General features: G+C 30.7%; 2 protein-coding genes across 7 annotated transcripts in view; one reads left to right on the top strand and one right to left on the bottom strand.

Moving 5' to 3' along the window:
- The window catches only part of LOC136968887 (uncharacterized), a 75,080-nt gene that overhangs the window by 28,275 nt on the left and 23,273 nt on the right, over positions 1 to 23,532 (bottom strand). The gene's annotated exons all lie outside the window — the stretch shown is intronic.
- LOC136968886 (nesprin-1-like) overlaps positions 1 to 23,532 on the top strand; it is an 83,669-nt gene that overhangs the window by 58,930 nt on the left and 1,207 nt on the right. For 3 of the 4 annotated variants that reach the window (XM_067262946.1, XM_067262947.1, XM_067262944.1), the window contains 17 exons: positions 3,270 to 3,599; positions 3,675 to 3,995; positions 4,146 to 4,460; positions 7,315 to 7,478; positions 7,568 to 7,730; positions 10,243 to 10,430; positions 10,515 to 10,671; positions 10,743 to 11,048; positions 15,796 to 15,984; positions 16,140 to 16,196; positions 16,283 to 16,400; positions 17,278 to 17,447; positions 17,548 to 17,874; positions 17,976 to 18,098; positions 18,181 to 18,393; positions 18,733 to 18,963; positions 19,917 to 19,972. In XM_067262946.1, coding sequence (XP_067119047.1) covers positions 3,270 to 3,599; positions 3,675 to 3,995; positions 4,146 to 4,460; positions 7,315 to 7,478; positions 7,568 to 7,730; positions 10,243 to 10,430; positions 10,515 to 10,671; positions 10,743 to 11,048; positions 15,796 to 15,984; positions 16,140 to 16,196; positions 16,283 to 16,400; positions 17,278 to 17,447; positions 17,548 to 17,874; positions 17,976 to 18,098; positions 18,181 to 18,393; positions 18,733 to 18,963; positions 19,917 to 19,972 — 3,428 coding nt within the window. The remainder of the gene's footprint in view (positions 1 to 3,269; positions 3,600 to 3,674; positions 3,996 to 4,145; positions 4,461 to 7,314; positions 7,479 to 7,567; positions 7,731 to 10,242; positions 10,431 to 10,514; positions 10,672 to 10,742; positions 11,049 to 15,795; positions 15,985 to 16,139; positions 16,197 to 16,282; positions 16,401 to 17,277; positions 17,448 to 17,547; positions 17,875 to 17,975; positions 18,099 to 18,180; positions 18,394 to 18,732; positions 18,964 to 19,916; positions 19,973 to 23,532) is intronic. The other variant, XM_067262945.1, reaches the window with a different exon arrangement.

Here is a 23,532-nt window from a genome sequence, read left to right as displayed (position 1 = left end):
AAGCCAAGCTTTGATGAAAACTAATCTTAAATCAACTATAAAAACAGACCATTGGTCAAAGTAGCTGCAATATTGCAATACTGAGCATAAATATGCCAATTAAATGGATTTAAAAGATATAATTAATAATTTAGCAAATGTAAAAGACGAAAAGTAATATTTTAACTTGTTCTATAAATTTATTACTGTTAGTATAATTTTTTGTTTATTAAATTGTATTTAATAAATAGTACATCACAATATTACTTCTCATGTTTTTAAAATGTCATAAATAAAATGCATATTTATGTTATTTAAATAGTTCAACATGTTTGTAGATTATAACTAATTAAAAATTAGGAACCCAAAATAATTCCTTTCCTATGAACCCAATAAGCTTAGTTACACTACTGGATGATGCTTTCACTGCCTTGACCGTCAAATCTGGTCATCTAATTAGTATTCTTACCTAAATTTGTCTATTATAAGTAATATCTTTCAGTAATAAAATTGAAAACAATCACAAAGTTGTACATTTAAAAACATAAGTAACTTTAAGCTGTTTTTCTTGGACCGTACAAAAACAATAAAATTTTAAGGAAAATTTAATTTTACTTTTTGACACATTTAAATAAAGTTTTAACTTAAGGGTAAAGGAATTTGGCAAAGTTTTAATAACAGTAGCATTCACAGATTGTTTCTAGAATGTGACTCAACAGATACAGGTGTTATTCCTGGCTTTAACAACTACATTATTATGCCGTTTGCCATAATACTCGGATTGATGTGTAGTGTGACTCCACTTTATGAGTGCTTGATATATGAGAATTCTATACAGTGGACTGCTTCATTTTATCTTTCTTCCTAATTTACAATATGAAATATTCAAAACAAACAGCACCGACCAATAATTATGAGAACAAAATATTCTACTCGTGAATTTGACGAGATTGAAATTTCTGTGCGCTCTGATCAGATGGCTCCTAAGTTCCAGTCATTATTTATTTATTTTTGTTCTTTTACACTGTATTTGTTATAAAGATGATGTGATTCACTGTAAAAAAGCTTATTAAAGTAAACTACACAGCTGTATCTCTACATTATAAATCCTTCTATCAATGATTACAATTTTATTAATTAAAAATTCATTTTATTTTACTTGCTTTCTTATTGTTAAATAAAGAAATGTCTGATAAAATACTGTGTTTGCTCATGTCATATCTATTCCTTTTACTTCAACAAATAATAAAATAATGTAATTAACAATATCATTTCCTCTCAATTAGAAACTTGATTGATAGGTAAGTAGGTGTTTTGCAACACTTTAATGTTTTTGGGGAACATAGACAGGGTGACTCAGTTATGCTAGAATGAGATACAAATTTTGGCCATAAGAAATAAATAGGGGCGTGCATATTTATTTTTAAGTTGTTTAGGAACAAGAGATGCTTATAAATCAAGGGTACACTATACTTCACATTGTCTGTACTGTTAATTTCATTTTATTTTCTTTTAAATTTTAAAATAAATTGAAATTATTTACAGGTATACCTCAAGTTATGTCGTTTTCAATTATACGTCGTCTGTCAAAAAAGTATATGGAAAAATAAAAATCAAGTTTAAGTCATTTTATTTAACTTTACATCCGTCTGCCACAAATATTGAAGTCATAATATCACTAGAAAAGCGTTAAAAGCACATAAAATCATATTAAAATATGTACATTTACAGTAAATGTTAATATAATCATCATAGATCCTAGAGAATGAAACATGAAAACATCTGTGTTTCTGTGTTGTTGTCTTATTTAGCGGTCTTTACGTGCTCATTATTGGCATTTTCCAACGTAGTTTCGACTTACGTTGTAACGACACAAGTAAATTCGACTTATGTCGCCTCTCCTGGAACCAATTACAGACATAAGGCGAGGTATACCTGTATATACGTGTAATTCATACTTCCATAAATTCAAGCATACACAAAATTTGCTTTAACAGAGATATAAATTAAATATAATTGAAGTAAATAACCACTCACCATACCAGATTAATGATAATGACACACTCAGAATTAATTATGGTGTGATAATGAAAATAATGAAAAAACATCCTACATAATGTGAAGGACCCTCCTAATCCAAGCAGATTCCCCGGAGTGTGTATAGTGTCCCTATAAGGGATAATAGATGCAATAGAGACCTGATATATATAGGCTCTACTAAATGTTCCTTGGGCATCAGAATACAAGAACATCAGGCAGATATTCGTCATGTGAGAATCTCCATGGCCTTTGCTACTTATGTAACAGATTCAGACATAGTAGCTGACTTTTCACAGGCCAGTTTCATCCTTGCTGTGCCTCCCACTGAACACCTCAAATGGTTAGAGGCTATCCACATTTTCAAATCCAGTCACAGATACATGCATAAATTTTAAAGAGAAGATGGTTTTGTCATTGGCCTGGCAAGAGCTGATTCACAACCTCTCTAGCCACTCGTTGTGTCCAGGCAGGCTGACCTGTTGCACATGCGTGACATGGCTTTTTGTAAAATATTTTTGAACTTATAATCAAACTCTTGTTTAATCATTATTCCTTAAACAAATAACCATCTAGGAATGGTTAAGAACGGTCCAGATGTGGTTTGAAAACATTTGTTTTTTCATTGTTTTCATTATCACACTGTAATTGGTTCCAAGTGCATCATTAATAATTGAAGTGCTTTTAAGTTATTTGACTTCTGGAATCAAATAAAATGTTCCAAAATGAACTTTTCCTACATAAAAATGTAATTTGGCTATTCTTGAAATAATGTTGAACTATTAGATTTATTAAATATTGCAGAAAATTTCTGTAAAGCCAAGACCATGTGGATTTTTGAAGGAAGTAAAATATAAAGTCACCAAGACTTTTATCATAAGTCTTGGTGACTTTATTTTCTGGAAATAACTGATCATAAAACCCAATTTAATTTTTAACTCAAAAATGTTCATATCATAATTGATTACAGTTATGTGTTTAAGATGTTTACATAATCATAACAGCAGTTTTTTTAAGTTTACTTTTTTTAATCTGAAAATCAACATAGTTTACTTTCAAACACTTTGTTTGCATTCCTTAAGATAAGTCAAATAACTTGAATGTTTTATGTATATATTTAAATTTCTGTTAATTATTATATAGAGATCTTTTAGAAAAATATTGTAGATGTATATTCTAATTATGTACTAATAATAATAATTGAGAATTCATATTATTGCTTGACTGAACTATGACTTTGTTTCCTTTTACAGGTCTTAGATATCATCACCTCTGCTCAACAAGGAGTGCTTTTGTCTTTCATGCAAGAAGGTCTCGAACTAAGTTCTAGAATGAGTGAAGAAAATGCAGAGAAGTTCCTCGAACAACTGTACAAATTACAAGAACAATGGTTTTTTATTAATGACATTCTTACAAAGAAAAAGAATACAATCCTTTACATCATATCTCTTTGGCAAAATTATATGAGAAAATTATACGAAATACAGTCTCGGTTAAACGAGACCGAATTACAAAGTCTGAAATTCAAAAAGAATTGTTTATTCACCATAGAAGAAGTAAAAAATGGAATTATTTATATCAATGTAAAGTTTTCTTTTTTTTTATATATATTTTAAAATTTTAGATATTTTTTACATGACTTTATTTTAATTTTATAGAGCATGCTTGAACAAAAAAGTCATTGGGAAAATAGCTTCCAAGAACTCCATTCTTCGTATTTAATCCTTATTCCGCACATAAATTCTGAATCAGTGGAGATTATTCACAAAGAAAAAATTAATATCAGAGAAAGAATGGATGAACTCTGGAACTTGTTCTCGGCACAAAAAGTACAACTGAATAACTTGGATGCGGAATGGAATAAATTTCAGGCCAAGATGACTGACGTTAAACAGTTACTTGAACAAATTGAAAATTTACTCGAAGAAAAAATTCCATCACTATACGATGATCTTTTATATCAACTTCAACAGCTCAAGGTATATATTTTATGCTACATCATGGTATTTATATTTATTATAAATTTTGAAATGTTCTAATTTACTAAAATGCCATATTACTTAATGACCATATGATGACAAAAAACAATGAAACTTTCTAATTAATATTAATTTCATTTTTATTTTTAGATTTATAAGAAAAAGCTGCAAGATTCGGAAAGTAGCGTAGAAGAACTAGAAAATACTATAGTTGTTTTAAATGAAAAGTTTTCTTCTTCAGAAATTCTTCAAATTAGGAATAATGTTATAACATTTAGAGAAAATCTGAAAACTATTTATTATAAGTTAATTAATCGTATCAACATCATTGACAAAAGTCTTCAGGAATGGCCAAAATTTCATACAAACTGTGCCAATCTTCTCGAATGGATATTAAACTTGGAAAAAGTACTAAGTCAGCGAGGTGATTACTGTCTTGACGATGCATGCCAGAAGTTAGAAAAAGTATGTAATTCTAATTTGTTTATATATGTAGAATACATTGGAAATACATTCATACACTGTTATAGAATATAATGCACTGTTTATATATAAAATATTTTAAATACTTGCAAACCTTTTAATTTGGAATTTTGTAAAATAAACAAGATGAATAAAAAAACTTCCTAATATCTAAAGTATTTATACTAGTTTCTAATGATATTTCCAAACAGTTTCCAAGAAAAAATACACTGGTGTGCAAAACACTAGTGGTAAGCAATGATGTAATTTTTAAGCCATGAAATTGTAGAAAAGGGCTTGTTGCAATCAGTAGAAAAGTGATTTGTATGCAAATATTATGAAGACAACATCACAAGTGGCATGAGGGCATGCAAAATGCATGCAGTCAGCATGCGTAGTGCAAGACTACAATAAAAAGGAGGACAATAGGTGTTATTAAAGACATTTGCTGCAAATTTAAGTGAGTTCATATGGCTAGAAGAAACCATCTGGTTGACTTTACACGTGGTAGAATGACTCCCAGGTGATTTCTTGTGGAGTTATGGCAAAAAACAATTGTTACTTAAGTTTTGCACACCAGTGTATATTTTTTATTTATAATAATCATTGTATCAAATTTAAAACCTAAAAGACATATGTAAAGTCTTTTGTGCCTGCATATGTTTAAGATTAAATTCTAGAATCATCAACTGTGAGAATCTTGATGATAATATAACTCACATAATTTAAAACTGTAAAATATAGTGAACTAATAATAGTATAGCATTAAATTAATATAGTGATGGTGTACTAAAATTCTAACAGCATTATTATAATATGTTAATTGGTGTGCAGTTCCTGTTTTTCCTATTTAAATGTAATGGTTATTAAGGAGAGTTAGGATACTGATACTTTTAGGATTTAGTAAATCAATCATAATAGATAATGAGTTATGTCCAAGTTAGACTGTGAGTTGTTAGTATGCAGAATAACAGAGCACTGTAACAGGTATGGAAATAGAATTTATTTCTCAATACAATCTCCACTTCATAAATGACTAGACTCCATTAGAACAGAAAGATTCATCATTACAGTGAAGTACTGATTGGGCTGGAGCAACGGCTCATCACTGCTAAAACACAGTCTCCCAAGTAAACCTTTAATGGGCCAAACAGGTAGTAATCACTGGGAGAGGGATCCAAATTGTAAGGAGCATGTGACTATTTCCCAGCCAAATTCCTTCAAGTTACAGGAATTTAGCTGGGAGACATTGTAACATGGGAAGTGTGGGTCATGCATTTGCATGCAAAAGAAGTACGTCTGTGGTAATCAATCCAGGATATCTCTTTAACAGAGTATTATGCATATCTTTCAGCAGTTGGCAGTAGTAGGCCCTGTTAATGGTGGCACCATGAAATAGAATTATCTATATCAATTTTTCCTATTTCTGTCCCAAAACACAGTTACTTGGAATTTTTTAGGTGGAAGAAACTGCATGCCTGCTTGCTTGTTTTGTTTTCAGCATGTAGTAATGTGTGCAGATTCCATCATTTGTGATGATTTGAACCAGGAAATCCCAGCCTTCTTTGTCAAATAAGAAAGAAAATGTACTGTCTTTTGGCATTAAATTTATTTACTTGATCAGTTAAATACATGCAAATACTTTTGACATTTCAAAATGTTTAAATTACTTGCATGTATTTAACTGATCAAGTAAATAAATTTAATGCATTTTCTTCTTTATACTATATTTGGCATTATATGTAAGTATATAAATTTTTACTTCTTTGTCAAAACGTTCTTTCAAAGAAATGCACACTTACATTCTCCTATCCTTGTCAAAGTAAAAGCCATCTTAAGACCTAACATGTGCTTATCTTTGGAAGTGTGATGATTATTAATGATTGTGTTTTCAGTGCCAGAAAAAAAAAGATTCATCTAACTCCACAGATTGCTATCCATCAATGATCAAGAACCAGAAGCTTTACACATTGACTGTTGAATGGGACAATTGATGGGATGATCCTAGATAGAGTGACACCACCACATATAGGATCCTCACATACAGAAGTGTGGTCTTCATTAAATCATTTGCATCATACAGATGGTTTACTGTGGCTGGGTGTCTCATCACCAAACTATACTTGAGTTGTCTATGAATCTTTGTTAGTTTAATGCATTCCATAACATAGAATTTCATCGCGTGTTGTTCCACTCATTCAAAGTGGCAACCAACATAGTCAATGCATATCCTTTACCAGACACTAGTGAGATACGAGCCATCTATTACTGAATACATATAGAGCCAACCTGTTGCCTTTGTTGAACTAGTGCACTTGTATTAATTATTTTGCATGTTCCTCATACTAATGTGAATAAAAGAGAGAAATAACTACTAATGTAGTTGGACCAGTAAGTCCTTGGACTCACATGGAGAAACAGAAAGCTATTAAACTTTTTACTAATAAATATAAGTGTATATATAATAAAATCCTTTATTTTTTAATGTAGTCATAATATGTAGTGTATAGTCAAAATTAATAAATATTGAATTACACAATACTTTTTTCACTCTTCCACTTTATGTAAAAAATGCCAATCAAATAGGTATAAATATTTATAGTATTATCTATACTTAAATATTTACTTTTGAAGTAAACATAATTATTCAAAGCATGATGACATCAAAAGAAAAAAATTGTTAGAAAGTTCCAATTTAAAATCACGACAGATGTTTGATTTGAAATGGTTAAAACCTGGAGCCACATCCCTGAAAGAGGATGTAAACGTTTGAAAGGAAGAAATTTTCTTGCTGGAAGAGTGAGAAGGGTGTTGTTAATAAATACTAAATTCATTTTAACATATTTATTTTCCATAGACTCATTATTTGGAAATAGAACAAAAAACTCAAGAATATGATGATCTTGTTAAATTTGGAGAGAGATTGATAGCAGCAGGAGGTGAAAAAGAGTTCTTGGTTCAAGAAGATTTAGAAGAAGTACAAATTGCTTGGAAGAAATTGATTATGTTTAGAACACGCAGGTTTGAATTTTTGTATAAACTTTTTATATATATATATATATATACACCTGTCAAATTATCACTTACATTATTTTTCTTATTTTAAAAAGATTGGATAAATTAATAAGTTTATTGGAAGAATCAAAACAACTTCAACAGAAAATGTTTGAATTCAATGAGTGGCTAGAAGGAAAAGAACATCAACTCTTTGCACCTGTCATTTATGAAAATTTCACATATTCTGAAATAACAAAACAAATAGAGAAAATGGAGGTATGAACTTTTATAGTATTTTTACATAAACATTTGTGAATTGTATATGTTAGTCATAAAAATATGCTCTTTGCTAATACTAAACACATCAACATTGACCTTAGAATTTCTACTGTTGCTAAATAATTGCTAAATATTTAACCATTCAAAGATTAGGAAATAACAATTATGAACAATTTTTCTGTTTCACTCCTTAATCCTGCTACACAGAAGATCAAATATTGAAATGGTTTTTTCCCATAATCCTGTGGGTATAGGTGATTAATGGGGTCTTTCGGTAAATCAATAGTCCACAACTTTAGAATTTAACCTTTATTTTCTCTGCTTGTGTGCTTTCTTTATTGTAAACTGTTAGATGCATTTTGGCTTATCTTAATATTTCATAACCCCTCTTCAGTAACGTATGCTTAACACAAATCAGACATTTCAACTACATGTATACACAGTGTAAAGTACTAATCGAATTGACTAAAGAACTACTGCAAGACGATCGCTAACTTACCGACTGTCGACCCAACGGGTACTTTACATGGGTTCACGTGAAAAAATTTTATGCCAGGCCTGGACTTTTGCGTGTTCTGGAAATTATAACTATAAATAGTCAACCAGTAATAACAAAACAAATCAAGTTTTAATGTGAACTAATAAGACTATATACAAATTAGTAAAGTCTAAAACAATTTATTTCACAAAGGACACTTATTTAGAACTGACAAAACAAGATAACTTATCAACTACTATCTAGAACTAGTCCCCTGAGACTTCCGACAAAATCAAAATTCAATTTATAACTATGTACAATTTAAACTTAGAATCTATGACTATTCGTCACTTCAATTACAAGAATCTTCTATCCAATTCCTTTGAATCGCAAACTTTCCTATCCTTTTCCCAAGCTGGAATTCACTACTCGCACCTCACTTTCGACTTTCTTGGCAGCACACCTTGCTCGAGAGCACACCTTCAATTGGAAGCTCACCTCACTCATCTTGTCGGATCTTGCTCTCTTTTTAGTCGTGAGGTGACGTTACAATCATTCTCTGGAACCACCCCCTCATTTACATACTTAGACACTAACAGTGGTTTACATTTTTACCTGGTCAGCATATTTCGACAATCTACTAACGACTTTTACATTACTTTTACTTAATTAATTTTTTCACAGTTGAGATGTCTTTTTTAAGTTGTTTAGTAACTCCTGATTCTAAGCGTGTGTGTGGGGTCCTCCCCCCTTCTCAAGTCAGAACATCCGTATGAACTTCCAAGTAAGGGCGCACAATGGCGCGTTAGTTTTTTTTCCTATGGTGCTTCGTCGGTTCGGTGAGTTGGTTCTTCCATTCTTTTTTGTTTGTTCTGGAGGGTGAGTGGGGAACTTTTGCCCTAACTAAACATAAGCCCCAAAATAAAATATACATAACGAAAACAAAAAATAGAAAATAAAAATACAGCTTGGACTCAGTTCCTTACAACAGTACTCAGTTTGTATTATCTCCAATATAACACTGATCATATTAAATCTTAATTATTTCAATCACATACATGTAGAAATAATGATTAAATAAATAAAATTGATAACTACAGCATTCATTTTCTATTTATGTTCTAACTGTAATTAAAGGATTGTTTTGTTCTTTCTTATGTTTATGAATAATGATTTTAACTAGCTATGAAGTTGTTTCAATAAATAATGCCTTTCATTTTTTTAAACAAATGTTTTAATGTGTACACAAAAACCTGAATATAATAAATGAAGTTTGAATTTCTGGCCAAACTATTGCACGATAGAAACACTTGTGTTGCCTGTCAGACATTTCTGACAAATGGAAAGAAATTAGTGTGCAGGCTAAGATCGTCCATGTTCCAAGAGTAGCGAAGTGTTCTATGGGCAGGGGGCAAGAAATATGAACAAATTCATTCAGAAATGCAGAAAGTGTACAGTGACAATTCCATGGTGCGAAATGTTTAAAATGGTCATCAATGTGTGATTGATGAGCACCGGTTAGGTCATCCAGTAAGTGCAGCTTTGCCTCAAACAGTTGCTACTGTTGATCAAATGATTCAAAGCACATTTGCTTGAAGATGCTGTTGGAAAAATTTCTCACTGTCCTGTTTGGTCCTTTGAAGAAATTCCTGGCTGGAGACACGTTCCATTCTGACAAGGAGGTTAAATCAGCTGTTTGTATGGCCAGGAATCGGCATTCTATAATGCAGGCATCTTCAAGCAGGTACATTGCTGGATCAAGTGCTTGAATTTGAATGGTTCCTATGTCAAGAAGTAGCCTAATCCACATATTTCATTTTGAATATATTCTGTATTTTCCATATGCATTAAAACTTTTGCTTAAAAAAATAAAAGGCATTACTTATTGAAACTCACTCATATTACATAAAAAATATTACTACTACATCTTCTTTTAAAGAAAAATATAATTTTATTGTTGAAAGATTTTTATCAAGAATTTATTAATAATAATAATAATAATAATAGTAACAACATTTTTATCTCTACTAGGAGTACGAAGAAGAAATAGAAAATCAGTACAGAGTTCTTCGAACAATAATGAGTATGTGTGAGATGTTAATGCACGATAACGATGCAATAGTCAATCCAGTAGAAAGAGATGCCATTCAAAGATCTATTGAGTCTTACAAACGAAGATGGAAAGAACTTGGCACGGTTCCCGCAGAGCATAAATCTCGGTATTTCTCCTGTAATTTTTTAGTCTCAAGTTATAATTTAAACATCTGAACTCGTTTGTTAATTTTGAAATTTTTAATTGGTAGAATTGAAGAGACGTGGAACCAGTGGAAGAAGATCATGATCGATTTGGACGAAATTGAATTATTACTTTCCGACTACAAAAAGCAAATCGAAATGCCGAAAACTTGTGCTACTATTTATACGAGAGACGAAATCTGTGAAGAATTAAAAAAATACGAAGTAATATTAATAATAACTGAATTTAGTATACTTGCCAAATTAGAAATTAACAAATTCTGTTTTGTTTTCAGCTACTCTATCAGTCTGTTCACTCGATTTTTGAACTTTTGGAAAATATCAACAAACAGTATGAAGAACTGGAGCAAGAAGGTTGTTTAGATAAAGCTAATACATTATCTAATAGAGTGAACTCTGTAAATTCATGTTGGTCAGAACTCAACAAAAGAATTAATATTATTATATGTCGCTTGTCATACACCCTACAACTTTGGGAGGAATTTCAAGCATCACATGAAAAATTGTTAATGTGGTTAACAGAATTGGATCTGATATTAACAGAAACAGAATATTTTCCAGAAAAACAAGATTCTTTACAGGTAAATCAATTTAAATGAATTTTTTTTAACAACAGAAGGTAAAATTCCTTCTTGAGAGTTTATTGCAATTTAATCTTAAATAGTTTGTACTAAAACAAACTATTTAATATTAAATTGCAATAAACTTGAAAATGGCCTTCCAGTGTTAAAATGAATATTTAATAATATTAAAAGCCTGTTTTCAATTTGATATTCTGTATGTAGCTGTTGTTTATTCATTAATTTTCCTAATGTTTTAATAAATTCTTAAAAGTACATAATTCATACACAGTGGAACCTCCATTAACAGATACTTCCGAATAGTAGACACCTCTACTTAACAGACATTTTTACAATCTCCAGACCCTTCAAATAGGACATATTTTCTGGACATATAATTCTTTCAGGATATTGAAAGTGGGACATTGCATTTTCATAAGATTGGTTATGGATGATGGCATCCATTATTTAGAGGTAAATATAATATATTTTAAAACAAAATCAAAGAATCTGTTCAAATACTCTTTCAGACAAAGGATTTTGGCTGTAGGTGTCAAATAAAGACTGTCTTAAAATAGGAATAGAGGAGGAGGGCAGGTTATAAGATTGTGAACAATATTCTTTATCTGTCAGAAAAGTTTAATCTGGTTACATTGTCATTTGTCATTAATATGTATAATGTTATTAAACTTCTGTCTTATTGTTGGAATTAAGCTTATGATACCAAAAACTATAAACTTTCTGAAGTTATTCATTCATTCCACAAGAACTGTAGTATAGTAGTAATGAAAAAGAAACTTCAGATAATAAATGTGAGAAAACCAAATATCTTCCCACACTTTAAAGTGGTCGGCAAATCGCTTTTGTAACACAATCTTTGAACTTTCACAAAACAAATGCTGTTGTTGTAATCATTTTAACAGTTTTGTGGTGACTAAAATGTAATTTTTAATAAATCATGTTAACCACAAAACACAATATAGTGCTTTGACGATCACTTGGCTTTCTTCTCCCTTTTATTTAGTAGTACAACTAAATAAAAGGGAGAAGAAAGCCAAGTGATCATCAAAGCACTATATTGTGTTTTGTAGTTAACAACAATCAAGCATGACACAGTTTCAAGTCATTAATCAATTTTTAATAAATCAGTTATTGAAAAAAGCAAAAATGTTCAGAAAGTTACACCTACTTGATAATTACAAATCAGAAAAATCACTAGGATTGATTTTTATTAGTCATTTAGATCATAAATGATGATATAAATGAAACAATTCCAAATATATTTTCCCCCTTTAAAGTGGATAGCAAAGCACTTTCATAACTCAACATTCGAACAAGATTCAATTAAAATGAAATTTTTACAGCTGAAAAAATAAACAACATGTTATATATATATTTTAATTAAATATGCTATGTATACTTTTTGGTATATTCACATTCCTAATGCAAATTTGATGTTTTTGTAATCCATTGTATTCTCCACTACATCATGACCAGGTTAAGTATAGCCATCAGCAGACACCTCTAAATAGCAGACAAACTTCTTGATCTTGACATTGTCCACTATTCAGAGATTACACTGTATTCAAGCAATGAATGTTATTTATGTTGGTAATTCTAAAATTAATATTAGAATGTTGCATCAATATTGAAAAAGGTCATCACTAAATTAAAAATATTTAAAAATTATATTGTAGCAAGTCTTGGAAAAATGTATTTAAATATACAAGATGTTAATTGTCTGGGGGAGAGATTTTTATTATTTCAAAAACTAATTGGCAAAAGATCTGCAGTGATTGTCCTATGTATTCATATCAGCATGTGCAAAACAATTGTGCAAATTACTGCTACCTCCAGTGATATAGATATGCAGATAATCTGATTTAATAGATAATATAAAATGCTGTTAAATAAAACAGCCTGTGAATCTGCACTGTAGTAAAAAGTTCAACTCTGGGGAAGTTCAGCACAGTCAAATAACTGTCTATATGATTTGGCTGGCAAAGCCATGCATAAATATGATACTGGATGTGAAACCATTAAACACACTGACAGTGGCGGGGAAAGACCTAAATTTGATGTGGGCAGGGTACATTTCGTGAGGCCAGAAGGCCTCGCAAAATGTACCCTGCCCACGAAATGATCTGTCTTCTTGCGCCACCTTCTGGTGGTGCAAGAAGACAGATTTTATAAAATAAAAAGCAGTTGAAACTGTCAAATTTTTATTCATAAAAATGCAAACTATATTTTTGACTAACATTTAAAAAAAATTAAAAAAAAAAGAATTAAAGAAACAGAAATTTCCTGCTTTTAGCCTTACTGGACTCTTTAATAATTGTATCGTAATTCAGCTTAGATGCTATATACCAGACATGGACAAATGCGGCTCTTTTTGAGTTACATGTGGTTCTTGCTGAAAGTGTTAATTTCTGCTTTTTATTTTTTTTTTTTACAATTTTATTTCTACAATTTTGTGAATATGTGTAAGTATATATATGTAATATTTAGTAATTTATTTCCAAGTTCTCCATCTGGATGGGGGACACCCTATCCTTCCCTGCCTTACTATACTATCTGCCATGGCAGTACAGAACTGCGGCTCCCATGCATTTTGCAAAACCTACATTTCAGTTCCCACTGAACTCTTGCTTGCCCACCTCTGCTATATACGCTTCAATAGATAAAACTGCAAAAGCTGAAAGTCTTTCCTGACCCATTGTATTTCTTAAATAATTTTTTATTAGTTTTAATTTTGAAAAGTTCCTTTCAGCGTAGGCAGTACTTACCGGTATTGTTAACAAAATTCGAACAACAATGTAAATATTTGGGTAAATTTCTTTCGAGTTATTTTCTGTTATGTATCGGAGAAGCTGTTTCACATCTTTAATGAAGGTGGGTAAATTTGAGATCATTGTTTGTAATTCTTCATATAATTCGTAAGGTTGGAAGTCACTGCTCCCACCCTCTCGCAGGACTGAGTGTAAATCTTGACAGTTTTTTAATATTTGCTATTTTGGAATATTTTCTAACTTGCTTAGATCATAGAGAAAACCAAAATTTTCAAAATGTTAATTTAAAGACACAAATCCATATTACTTATTATAGAATCAATCATGGTGTTAAAAAAATCTGTTTCATACCAGCTTTTGGGAGACTGTATAGGTTGATCTCTGCCTTCATAATCGAACATCCTTTTCTTTTTGGCTACCCTTTCATTTTTAAAGCCTTTAGGCAGTTCATAACTACTATTCTCAATAAATTGACGAGCATCAGACGAGTATTTTTCGAATCCAGCATGAAAGTAACGTAAACAAACAGAACAGGAAATGCCCAGCTCTGGCTGGCGGGGATTCTCCACGATAGCAACGCAACGCCAGTAAACATTGCTAGACTAAATAAATTTGGTATGTCAAGATATTTATTGTTTTATGACAAGTAAAATTTTTTCGTTGCGTTCACGGCTTTTAAGTAATGAATAAACCTTCGAGGCACGAGGCCATAGGGGGTGGCCCACGTCGCCCACGCCTTACGCTGCTTCTGCACACTGAAACCAAAAATATCCAGCTGGGAAAAACTTTAATAAACTAAATGAACATTGTCAGGTTAACTTACAATAGAATGTAAACAGAAAGATAGAACATGTTTTTGAAATGGAAAGAACTACTGTTCCATTGTTACAGAATAAGAAAGAACATTGTCTTACAAAAGCCATCTGTGTAATAATATGTTGCAAGTACTCTTTTGTACTCTCTCATTCATTTGGAGAACAAATTACACAATTTAGACTCTACACAGTCATTTCCAATGTAGTGAATCTCAGTACTTTGGTCTCAGCTAGAATAAAAAGGACCCACTTCAAGAAAATCCAACGAGTCCTCACATTTACAACTTAAGGAAAATGGTAGAAAGTTTGACAGTGGAATTATTTGTTGGGGGTAATCTCTCTCCTCCTAACTAGCTATTGAAGATTACCAAATTTGGCCCTATATTTGCTCCACCACTCTGATAGGAAGTGATCAGACATTGAAAATAAAACAGCATTAACTTGATCATCATATCACTGCTAACTGCACATTTGACCACTCCCACATTGTATTCATGAATGAGTGAGGGATATACTGTACGTGTCATATTTGACAAATCCTTCCAGGATTCCATTTGATATTTCAGAATTCACTAAAATTAATAGTACATACCTTTCCATGTGCTACAACTTTTTAATTGACAGTATTAACCTATTTTCATTAGGGGCATAGATTACAACAGCCCTTTCCAATAGTAGGACTGGAGGAGTAGAAATCTGCACCATCATTTAGCACACGTCCAACATAGTATGCATCGGCAAAACATCTACAGTGATTGTTCTTTGAAATAATTGGCTGAGGAGAGACTTATTATCGCCTTGAATATACATATATTCAAGTTAAACATTTATTTTTACCGCATACAATATTTCATTATAAAAGCTTTGAACTTCTTTTAAAAAATAAATAAAATAAACCTGAAACCATTCTTTTTCTACTTTTAAATGTCAGTTATAATGTAATCAATATACTATATTAGTAAATAAAGTTTAATTATTAAAATATTTTTCATAACACTGTTTTGTGTTATATTATATATGATTATAAGTAAAATTTTATTGAGCTGTTCATTCATTATTAATAAATTTGTTAAATTGCAAATGAAGTTCAAGTTTTATTAAAGAATACAATGCTTTATAGTCAAAGGAATTTACACTATTCACGATTTCTTTTATTAATTTCAGAATCATCTGAAAGAAGTTGAAGATTATAAAGAGGAAAAGAATTCTCTGTATCAGTTATCGGTATATTTACAACAAAGAAGCGAACCTTCGGATAGTACGAGGGCAGAAGAATTAGTACAAAACGTTCAACAGTATTGGGATCAATTGTTTTCGCGACTGTCCATTTTACAGCAGAAAGCAAATGAAATAGTAATTGCTTCATGTTAATTTTTTTTTAAACATTTATATATTATTTCACCTCATTTAAGAAGTTTAATTCATCATCATAATTCAAAATTAGATCATTGATAAAATGTTCAATAATAATAATAATTAGACTCTAATCCATATTTTTAATTTTTTAGGATGATACCAATGATAAAGACAGAGATTTATCAAAAGAAATGATAGATAGCAATGAGGTATCGATATATATTTTATGATATATATTATTGTACTTAAAATGTGATATGAAAATAATAAAAATATACCTTTAAAATTTTTATAGATAAAAACTGAGGTATCTGTAAATGAAAATCGAATTCTAAATCTTCCTATACCAACAATTATTACCGAGTCAGCAGAAACTTATGAATCATCTGATGTTAAAAGTTTAGAGAATCCTAGTTAGTATATATTTTCACTTGTCTTTTTTTCCTTATATAAATAATAGAACATAAACTTTTAAAATTATACTAATATCTTAGTTACAACGTTAGCTTGAGAAACTAAATGTTTTGTATTCAGTAGAGACATCGTGAGTTAATTTAATCAGTCACTATTGTATTTCAATTGCATGAACTGTAAGATTCTCAAGCATCAATTCTAGATATTAGTGGAAGAGGAAAAATGTTTACAATTTAAATTTTGAAGATTTAAAAAATAAATAAATTCTGTGTTTAAATATGGTAAAATTTTAAGAAGTTTTTAAAGAAAACTTGTATGGTATTTGTAGATCTAAAACCATACCTAAACTCAAGACTTACAGTATCACCATGTATTGATCTTGCTGATTGTTGCCAGATAACTACATAAGAAAATTGTAAAATCTGTGTTCAAAATAGCCCAAAGTCGTGTGCAATAACATGAAATTTTGTGCATTTCCTAGTGTAATTTTTTTCCATGAGATGCATTTGAAAAACTCTTAAGTGAATCCATTTTTCTGGTTGAACAAGGATTTCAGTTTACTTAACATTTTATATGAGAAAAATTTACTCTTTTGAACTTAACAGAACTTGGAAGTTTCATTTGAATTTGATCTAGAACAAATAGTTTGTAGATAGAAACAGATCTAAAGAGGATGATAGAGGTCTAATTGTCCCATAATATTTTTATTAACAATAATAAAATAATTTTAAAATCGTTATTAAAGCAATTGTTCATTTCATTGCACAAATAAAAATATTATCACCTTAAGATTTATACTAGAAACAAAGACAGATCCAGAAGCAAATAATTTTTATTCATTATTCTTAAAAGTTTAACAAATTTCTTTATACTTAGCAGTTGTAAACCTTGAACTACATCAAGAAATTGAAAAAGAAGAAATTAGTGTATTAGATGAACTGAAAATTGCTTTGAAAGAAACAGAAGAAAAATTAGGAATCACAGAAGAAGCTATTCGTAGTCAAACACCGATCGGATTTGAAACAGAAATTGTCTCTCATAATTATGTAAGTTAAGATAAGAAAAATAAAGTGAAAATTAATTTACAAAAATATGTTTTTTGATGTTAATCTTTGAAAAATTACATTTTAAACGTTAAAATTTTAGTCTAGACTTCTAGCCACTTGCCGATGCAGTATCGACATTCTGAAACATTTCAACAGTCTATTACAATGCGAAGAAGAAGGTTTGTCACAGGCAACCACCTCCCATTATAACCATGCTCAGGGCATAATATCGCGGTGGGAAATATTAGAAGCAAAAACGATCGAGAAAGACAGACGTCTACAGCAGGCACGTCATCAGTGGCAGCAATATATAGATGATTTAACTGCAGTGGAAGATTGGTTAGATACTGCAGAAAAAAGACAAGCAGGATGGATACTCTTTCAGAAAGACATGTCAAAACTAGAATTAATGATACAAAATCATAGAGTAAGAAGTTTTTTAATTGCCTATTTTACATTCATCAACAAATTATCAATTTTTTAAGATTTCTTTGGCTACTATAATATAAAATAAAATAATCATTGCAGGAATTTCTCATGGAAATGATAAAGTACAAACCTACAATATTATCTTTAAATATGCTTACTCAGAAATTCCTAACTTCGTCAACAAACGAAATTAAATCCGAAGAATTACAAACGAGGCTAAAGGTTAAAATTTATTATTATTGTAATATTTCAATAAATCATATTACAAGTTCATTTGCATCACATTAATTTTTTTAACACTTAGGTTTTAAATAAACGTTGGGAGAATCTTTGTCAGTCGGCTATGATTTGGCAAAACGAACTTCAGAAAGCCCTCCTACAGTGTCCGGATTTTCAAAATACTTTACAAGAATTAGTTTCTTGGCTTGAAATGAGTGAAGAACGAATCCATCAGATGGGAACCTTACGAAATATGGCTGATCATAATATAATATCCATTCAATACAATAAATATTTAGTAAGTCTTACATTTTGGAAACTAGACTTCGGGCAATAATTGATCGAATCAGCTTAAATTATAACAAATTAACATTACTATTTAATAAATATACTCAGGATTTTACTAGTATGCTTCTGTTTCATTAAAAAACTACTATATTTTTTTAATTATACAGGGTGAGCCAAAAATCCCCAATTTCTGATTTCAAAAAATTGTAGTAGGCATGAGAAAAGCAAAACGACTTTAGAAATTTATAGCATACGTTAATATTTTTTTACATTTGATTCACCCTGTAGTTATGATTAATCTTTACAATATTATACAAAGTCTCTAATAACACTACATTTCTGTTAATAGGAACTTAAGCAAGAATTAGAAAGATGTAAACCAAAAATAAAGGCTTTTGAACAGACAGCCAGTAACTTAACAATACCTTCGTCCATTGCATCATCTCTGGGAAAGGAAGTCGAAACTGTCGAAATTCAAATGCAACTAAATAAAGTTAACGATTGTCTGCAGTCACTCATAGATAAATGTGATGCAGAAATACGTAGATTAAACGTATTCTTGCAGTCTAAGGAAGAAGAGGTAAGTCGTCTCGGTCGGAATCATAATTTTACTAAATTTTTTCAAATTGACAACATTCAATTTCGTTTAATATTTCTGATTTTTTGATATAATTTGGATAATAAGATTTAAAACATCTACAAAAGCTAAAACACTACAACTACTGTTAACGTTAAATTATTCAGTAATAGTTACTCGAATAAAAAAAATCTCATGCATATAAAGCTATTTATGAAAACAACAAAAAATGTTGATTTCTTAGGTAAATAAATATTTAATTAAAAAATAACATTTTTGGCTTTTTTTAAATCAACCATTTTCAGTTTAAATCTGTGTCACAGAAATTATGTAAAGAAAGCTAAAAATTAGTTGTTTTTAATTAATTATTTGTTAAAAGTTTTGTTCTTTCCATAACAAACTACTCCAGTTGGAATTTGAACATACTGTATATAACCCTACAAATGTGTTATAAAAGATACACGCTTTAAATAATATATAACATTCGTGTTTCAGTCCACACAAAAATATATAAAATTAATTTTGAATAATTTTACACAAGATACAGAGAATTTCCTTGTCGTGTCCATTATAGTAAATGCTGAAAAGTAAACATGATATACAAATTAATCATAATAGATTTAACAACAACTTAAATTCCAATAACAGTCATTCATATGCAAAAACAATGTTAAAGAAATACATATAATTATTTATTTACTTTTTAAATTCTGTTTCCAAAGAAAACATTTTGCTTTGAATTATTGAAAATTCAACACTAAATTATTGCTTGACATAGTCGCCGCAATTATTTTGAGACCACCTTACTGAATTACAATAGAATAGAACTTTGTATAGAATTTTTTTTTTTTTCTTATGCACTGCATGTTTTATTTAAAATGCATGTTTTATTTAAAATGCATGATTAAAGTAAAAGAATTTTATATTTAGTTTTCTTTTTTATTTCTATTCTCTAGAATGCAGTGGTCGGTCATTTCGGGAGAAGTAAAGACACCTCCGAGGATAACAAAACGTATGCCGTTTATTCCGATTTTAAAAAATCATATTACTTTAATGTGTCTATTTTCTCTTTTTTACTCAAAAATTTCCTTTGACATTTTTTCTAAATAATATCCTTCATCATAATATAGTTGCAAGCTTGATATTTTGCACATTGTTTATGTAATGGGCTTTCTCACAAAATTATTTGCTTGAATTCAGAAAGTTTAAAATTGTGCTGTATTGGGGATATCAGATCCAAGACAAAATTAAATATTTAAGGGGTAACAGCTTAAACTTTTTTTACACCTTCCAAAAATGAACTTGAAAATACAGATAATTTGTAGAAATTGTATCTATACAAGCATACTATAAATATGTAGAATTTCATCTTGCACTTTTGATATAATAATAATAATATCATCAAAATTTATATTTGACAGGCACTGATTTTATGAATATAGGTCAAATTTAATAATCATATAATTTGAAAAATAAAAATTAACAATCAAACTACTACTACTTCCAAATAGAAGCATGTTAATCTCAGTTATAATAAAATTATTAATCCTACAAATATAGAAATCTTAAACCCAATAGTTATATATTAAAGCCAAACAATTGCCAGACTACATTGAACTCTAATATTACTACTACTATTAATTAAATGCTAAGTAATTTGACACTAGAGGCAGATGTTAGGTGCCATCTCTTGCTAAATTATAATTATTAAATTTAGCAAAAGATGGCACATAACACCTGCTTCTAATGCCAAATTGATTATGTGCCATCTTTTTGTTAAATTTAATAATTATAATTTAGCAAGAGATGGCACCTAACATCTGCCTCTAGTGTCAAATTACTTAGCATTTAATTAATAGTAGTAATAATAATATAGCCCAATATAATCCAGCAATCATTTGGCTTTAATTATTATTCCTACTTGATTACTCAAAAATCAATTGAATGTCTATTTGCAACAATCCTTTGTGGATATTATTAAATACAGTACAATAAAAGCAAACAGTAAAATATTAAACTCTATATATAATTGCTTTCAAACAGAATATACACAAACACTGTACTAAGCTACATCTTGCTTCGGCTATCCAATTACGCAATTGCACTGGGAGTGTAAGTAATCGATTTTCATTGGTTTGGACTTCGTGCACCCTAACTCCCCTTCACATAAGGACGGGTCCTATGAAAGACTGCAATTACTTTAAATTGCAATAGTGCAGTGTGTCTCGAGATCAGTATAAAATGTTTTTTTATTCAGCTAAAATATCCACAGGGGAAATGACTGGACACAGTCAAAAAATAAGTGGTGAAACTGAGGTTTCACTGCATGCCCTTGAGCTTAGGTGTTCCAAGTCATACAGAGATATGCAGCCATTTCTCTTTTGAGTATTTTAACCAGACCAACCAAAAATAAAAAGAAATGTTTTCTTCTGATCTTGAAATACTATGCCATTATCTTTTGTAGGACCTAAGATGGAATTTGCACCCACGTGAAGGAAAGCTAGGGATGCTTGGTATCCTCCAACTAGCGTATTACTGATTACCTATACTCTAGTGCAATTGCATTTAGTTATTAAGTAGCAGAAGTGCAGAAGCAAGATATAGCTTGGTGCAAGGTTTGTGTCTATACTTTGTGTAGTAAAGCCAATGTAGTATGCATTAGCTTTGTTTTGCTATTTTTATATCACAAGTTAATAAGCACACATTGAAAGTTGTGTCTTGTAGTAGTAATTTTTCTGATCTAGTGTATAACACATACTGTAAGACTTAAATTCCTCATCTAAACAAAAATGGTGAAAAAACTATTTTTATGTTTTATAATTAGACACATTGATTAGATAACAAATCAAGTTAGTAAAATGTTTTATGATGAAAACTAACCATTTTACAGAAAACACATTTGTTGACAAAAAAGTTTATGCACCCAGATAGAATTGCCTGATTACTGCAAAACTTAACCCATAGCTATGGTACATGATTACAATTTTGGTCTGATTGCATGCCAGGTAATGCCACCAGAATATCTTAAAACTGCTATCCCAGTATACTGTATAAAAAGTTTACAATTTTGAATGCCAGGTATGCCTTTCTGATGCAGTTAAAATCATTATACATAACTAAGAAAATTTGAGAAAGACTGAATCATTAGGCTGGGCATTTCACCAAATTGCTCACTATCTGTTCTGTGTTGGGGGCAGTGGATACCTGAGGGGAAGAGAGGTGAACATCTGATTGAGATAAGCATGAACAGTTGCAATGGCATCTTTGTCCCCCATCCAGAGTCAGGTGAAAGTCTTGCTACAGAACCCCGTCTCTTCCCATACCATTGGCAAGTGACTAACACAGGAAAGTTTGCATTCACGGCAACTTCTACACATTCTGCCATTCCCTGTTGTCATCTGCTTTTTCTGTAGAGATGCTGCGACAACAGATTTCGATTTTGTTTGGAAACTGACAGCCACCATGTTAACACGTGCAGAAGTACTGGCGAGTCCTTTAATCTCGTCTTTGATGTTTAGTGACACGCAGCTTTCCCAGCTCAGCACACCAGGGATGCCAGCTTTGGCCATCTACTACTGTAAGTATGCAGGACTGGAAACAACAGCTGTACCATCTGTGGGCAAATCTTTTATTAGCATATGTTGCCTGTATCCTTCATGCCTGTTTATATACATAGTTACACATATCCAGGTAAGAGAAGGTTTTATAAGGTACTAAAAGTGCCTTGAAATTGTTCCTTTGCTACAATATTGTATTTACTCATTACTGTCATCATTTCATTCAATTCCAATGCCACCTCCTTGGTGCATAAATTTTTTGTCAACAAGTGCATATAGTATACATGGGTTATTGGCATCTTTATTTTCATATATTTTATGTTTTTTCTGACCTTGGCCTTGTTACTATAAAATATTTACCAGACTGTAAAGATGAAATGTACACATTTTGAAAAAAAACTTTATCGACAGTTAACTCAACAACAGTTAGAGTTTGGCCTCCAAATCACCACCAATAACAACCACATCTTACCACCTTTACTGCAATTTTTCAATCCCATGAACATAGAATGACCATGGATTTTCTTTGAAGAAAGTTTTGAGCATTGCATAGTGTCATTGAACTGTATATGGGCAATATGATTCTGCAGGACATGAAATACATGAAGTAGGACCTCCTAGCCTAGGTTGACCAGCTTCTCTAAGATCATCTTTGCTTGTGCACTGGTACAGTGTTGTGGTGGTATTGGACTTTGTCAAAAAATTAACAAAGTTCTTTGATCTTGGTGTTCAAATGATCCAGTTGGCCACAATACTTCTTCCATGACAGCAATTTGGTTGGAAACAGCTCCCTCGTTATAGCGCAGAAAGCATTTGTTTGGCATTGTCTGTCCTTTGACATCTGCAACAGCTGGTTGACCTTTACTCACCTGTGAAATCTTTAAAAAACATTATGGTGACTTTTGATGTCATCTGCAATGACATGATAAACACTGTGCTTTGTGTGGCTAAGTTTCATATAGTCAGAAGTTGCTGATGCATTTATTTCTAACAAAATATGTGATGAAACACCCTT

The sequence above is a fragment of the Centruroides vittatus genome, unplaced genomic scaffold (genome assembly GCF_030686945.1).
Source record: "Centruroides vittatus isolate TY-2023 unplaced genomic scaffold, ASM3068694v2 contig_165, whole genome shotgun sequence".
In the NCBI taxonomy this organism is placed as follows: Eukaryota; Metazoa; Arthropoda; class Arachnida; order Scorpiones; family Buthidae; genus Centruroides; species Centruroides vittatus.
The sequence above is the reverse complement of the archived record's forward strand: the minus strand, read 5'-3'. Positions and strand labels throughout refer to the sequence as shown.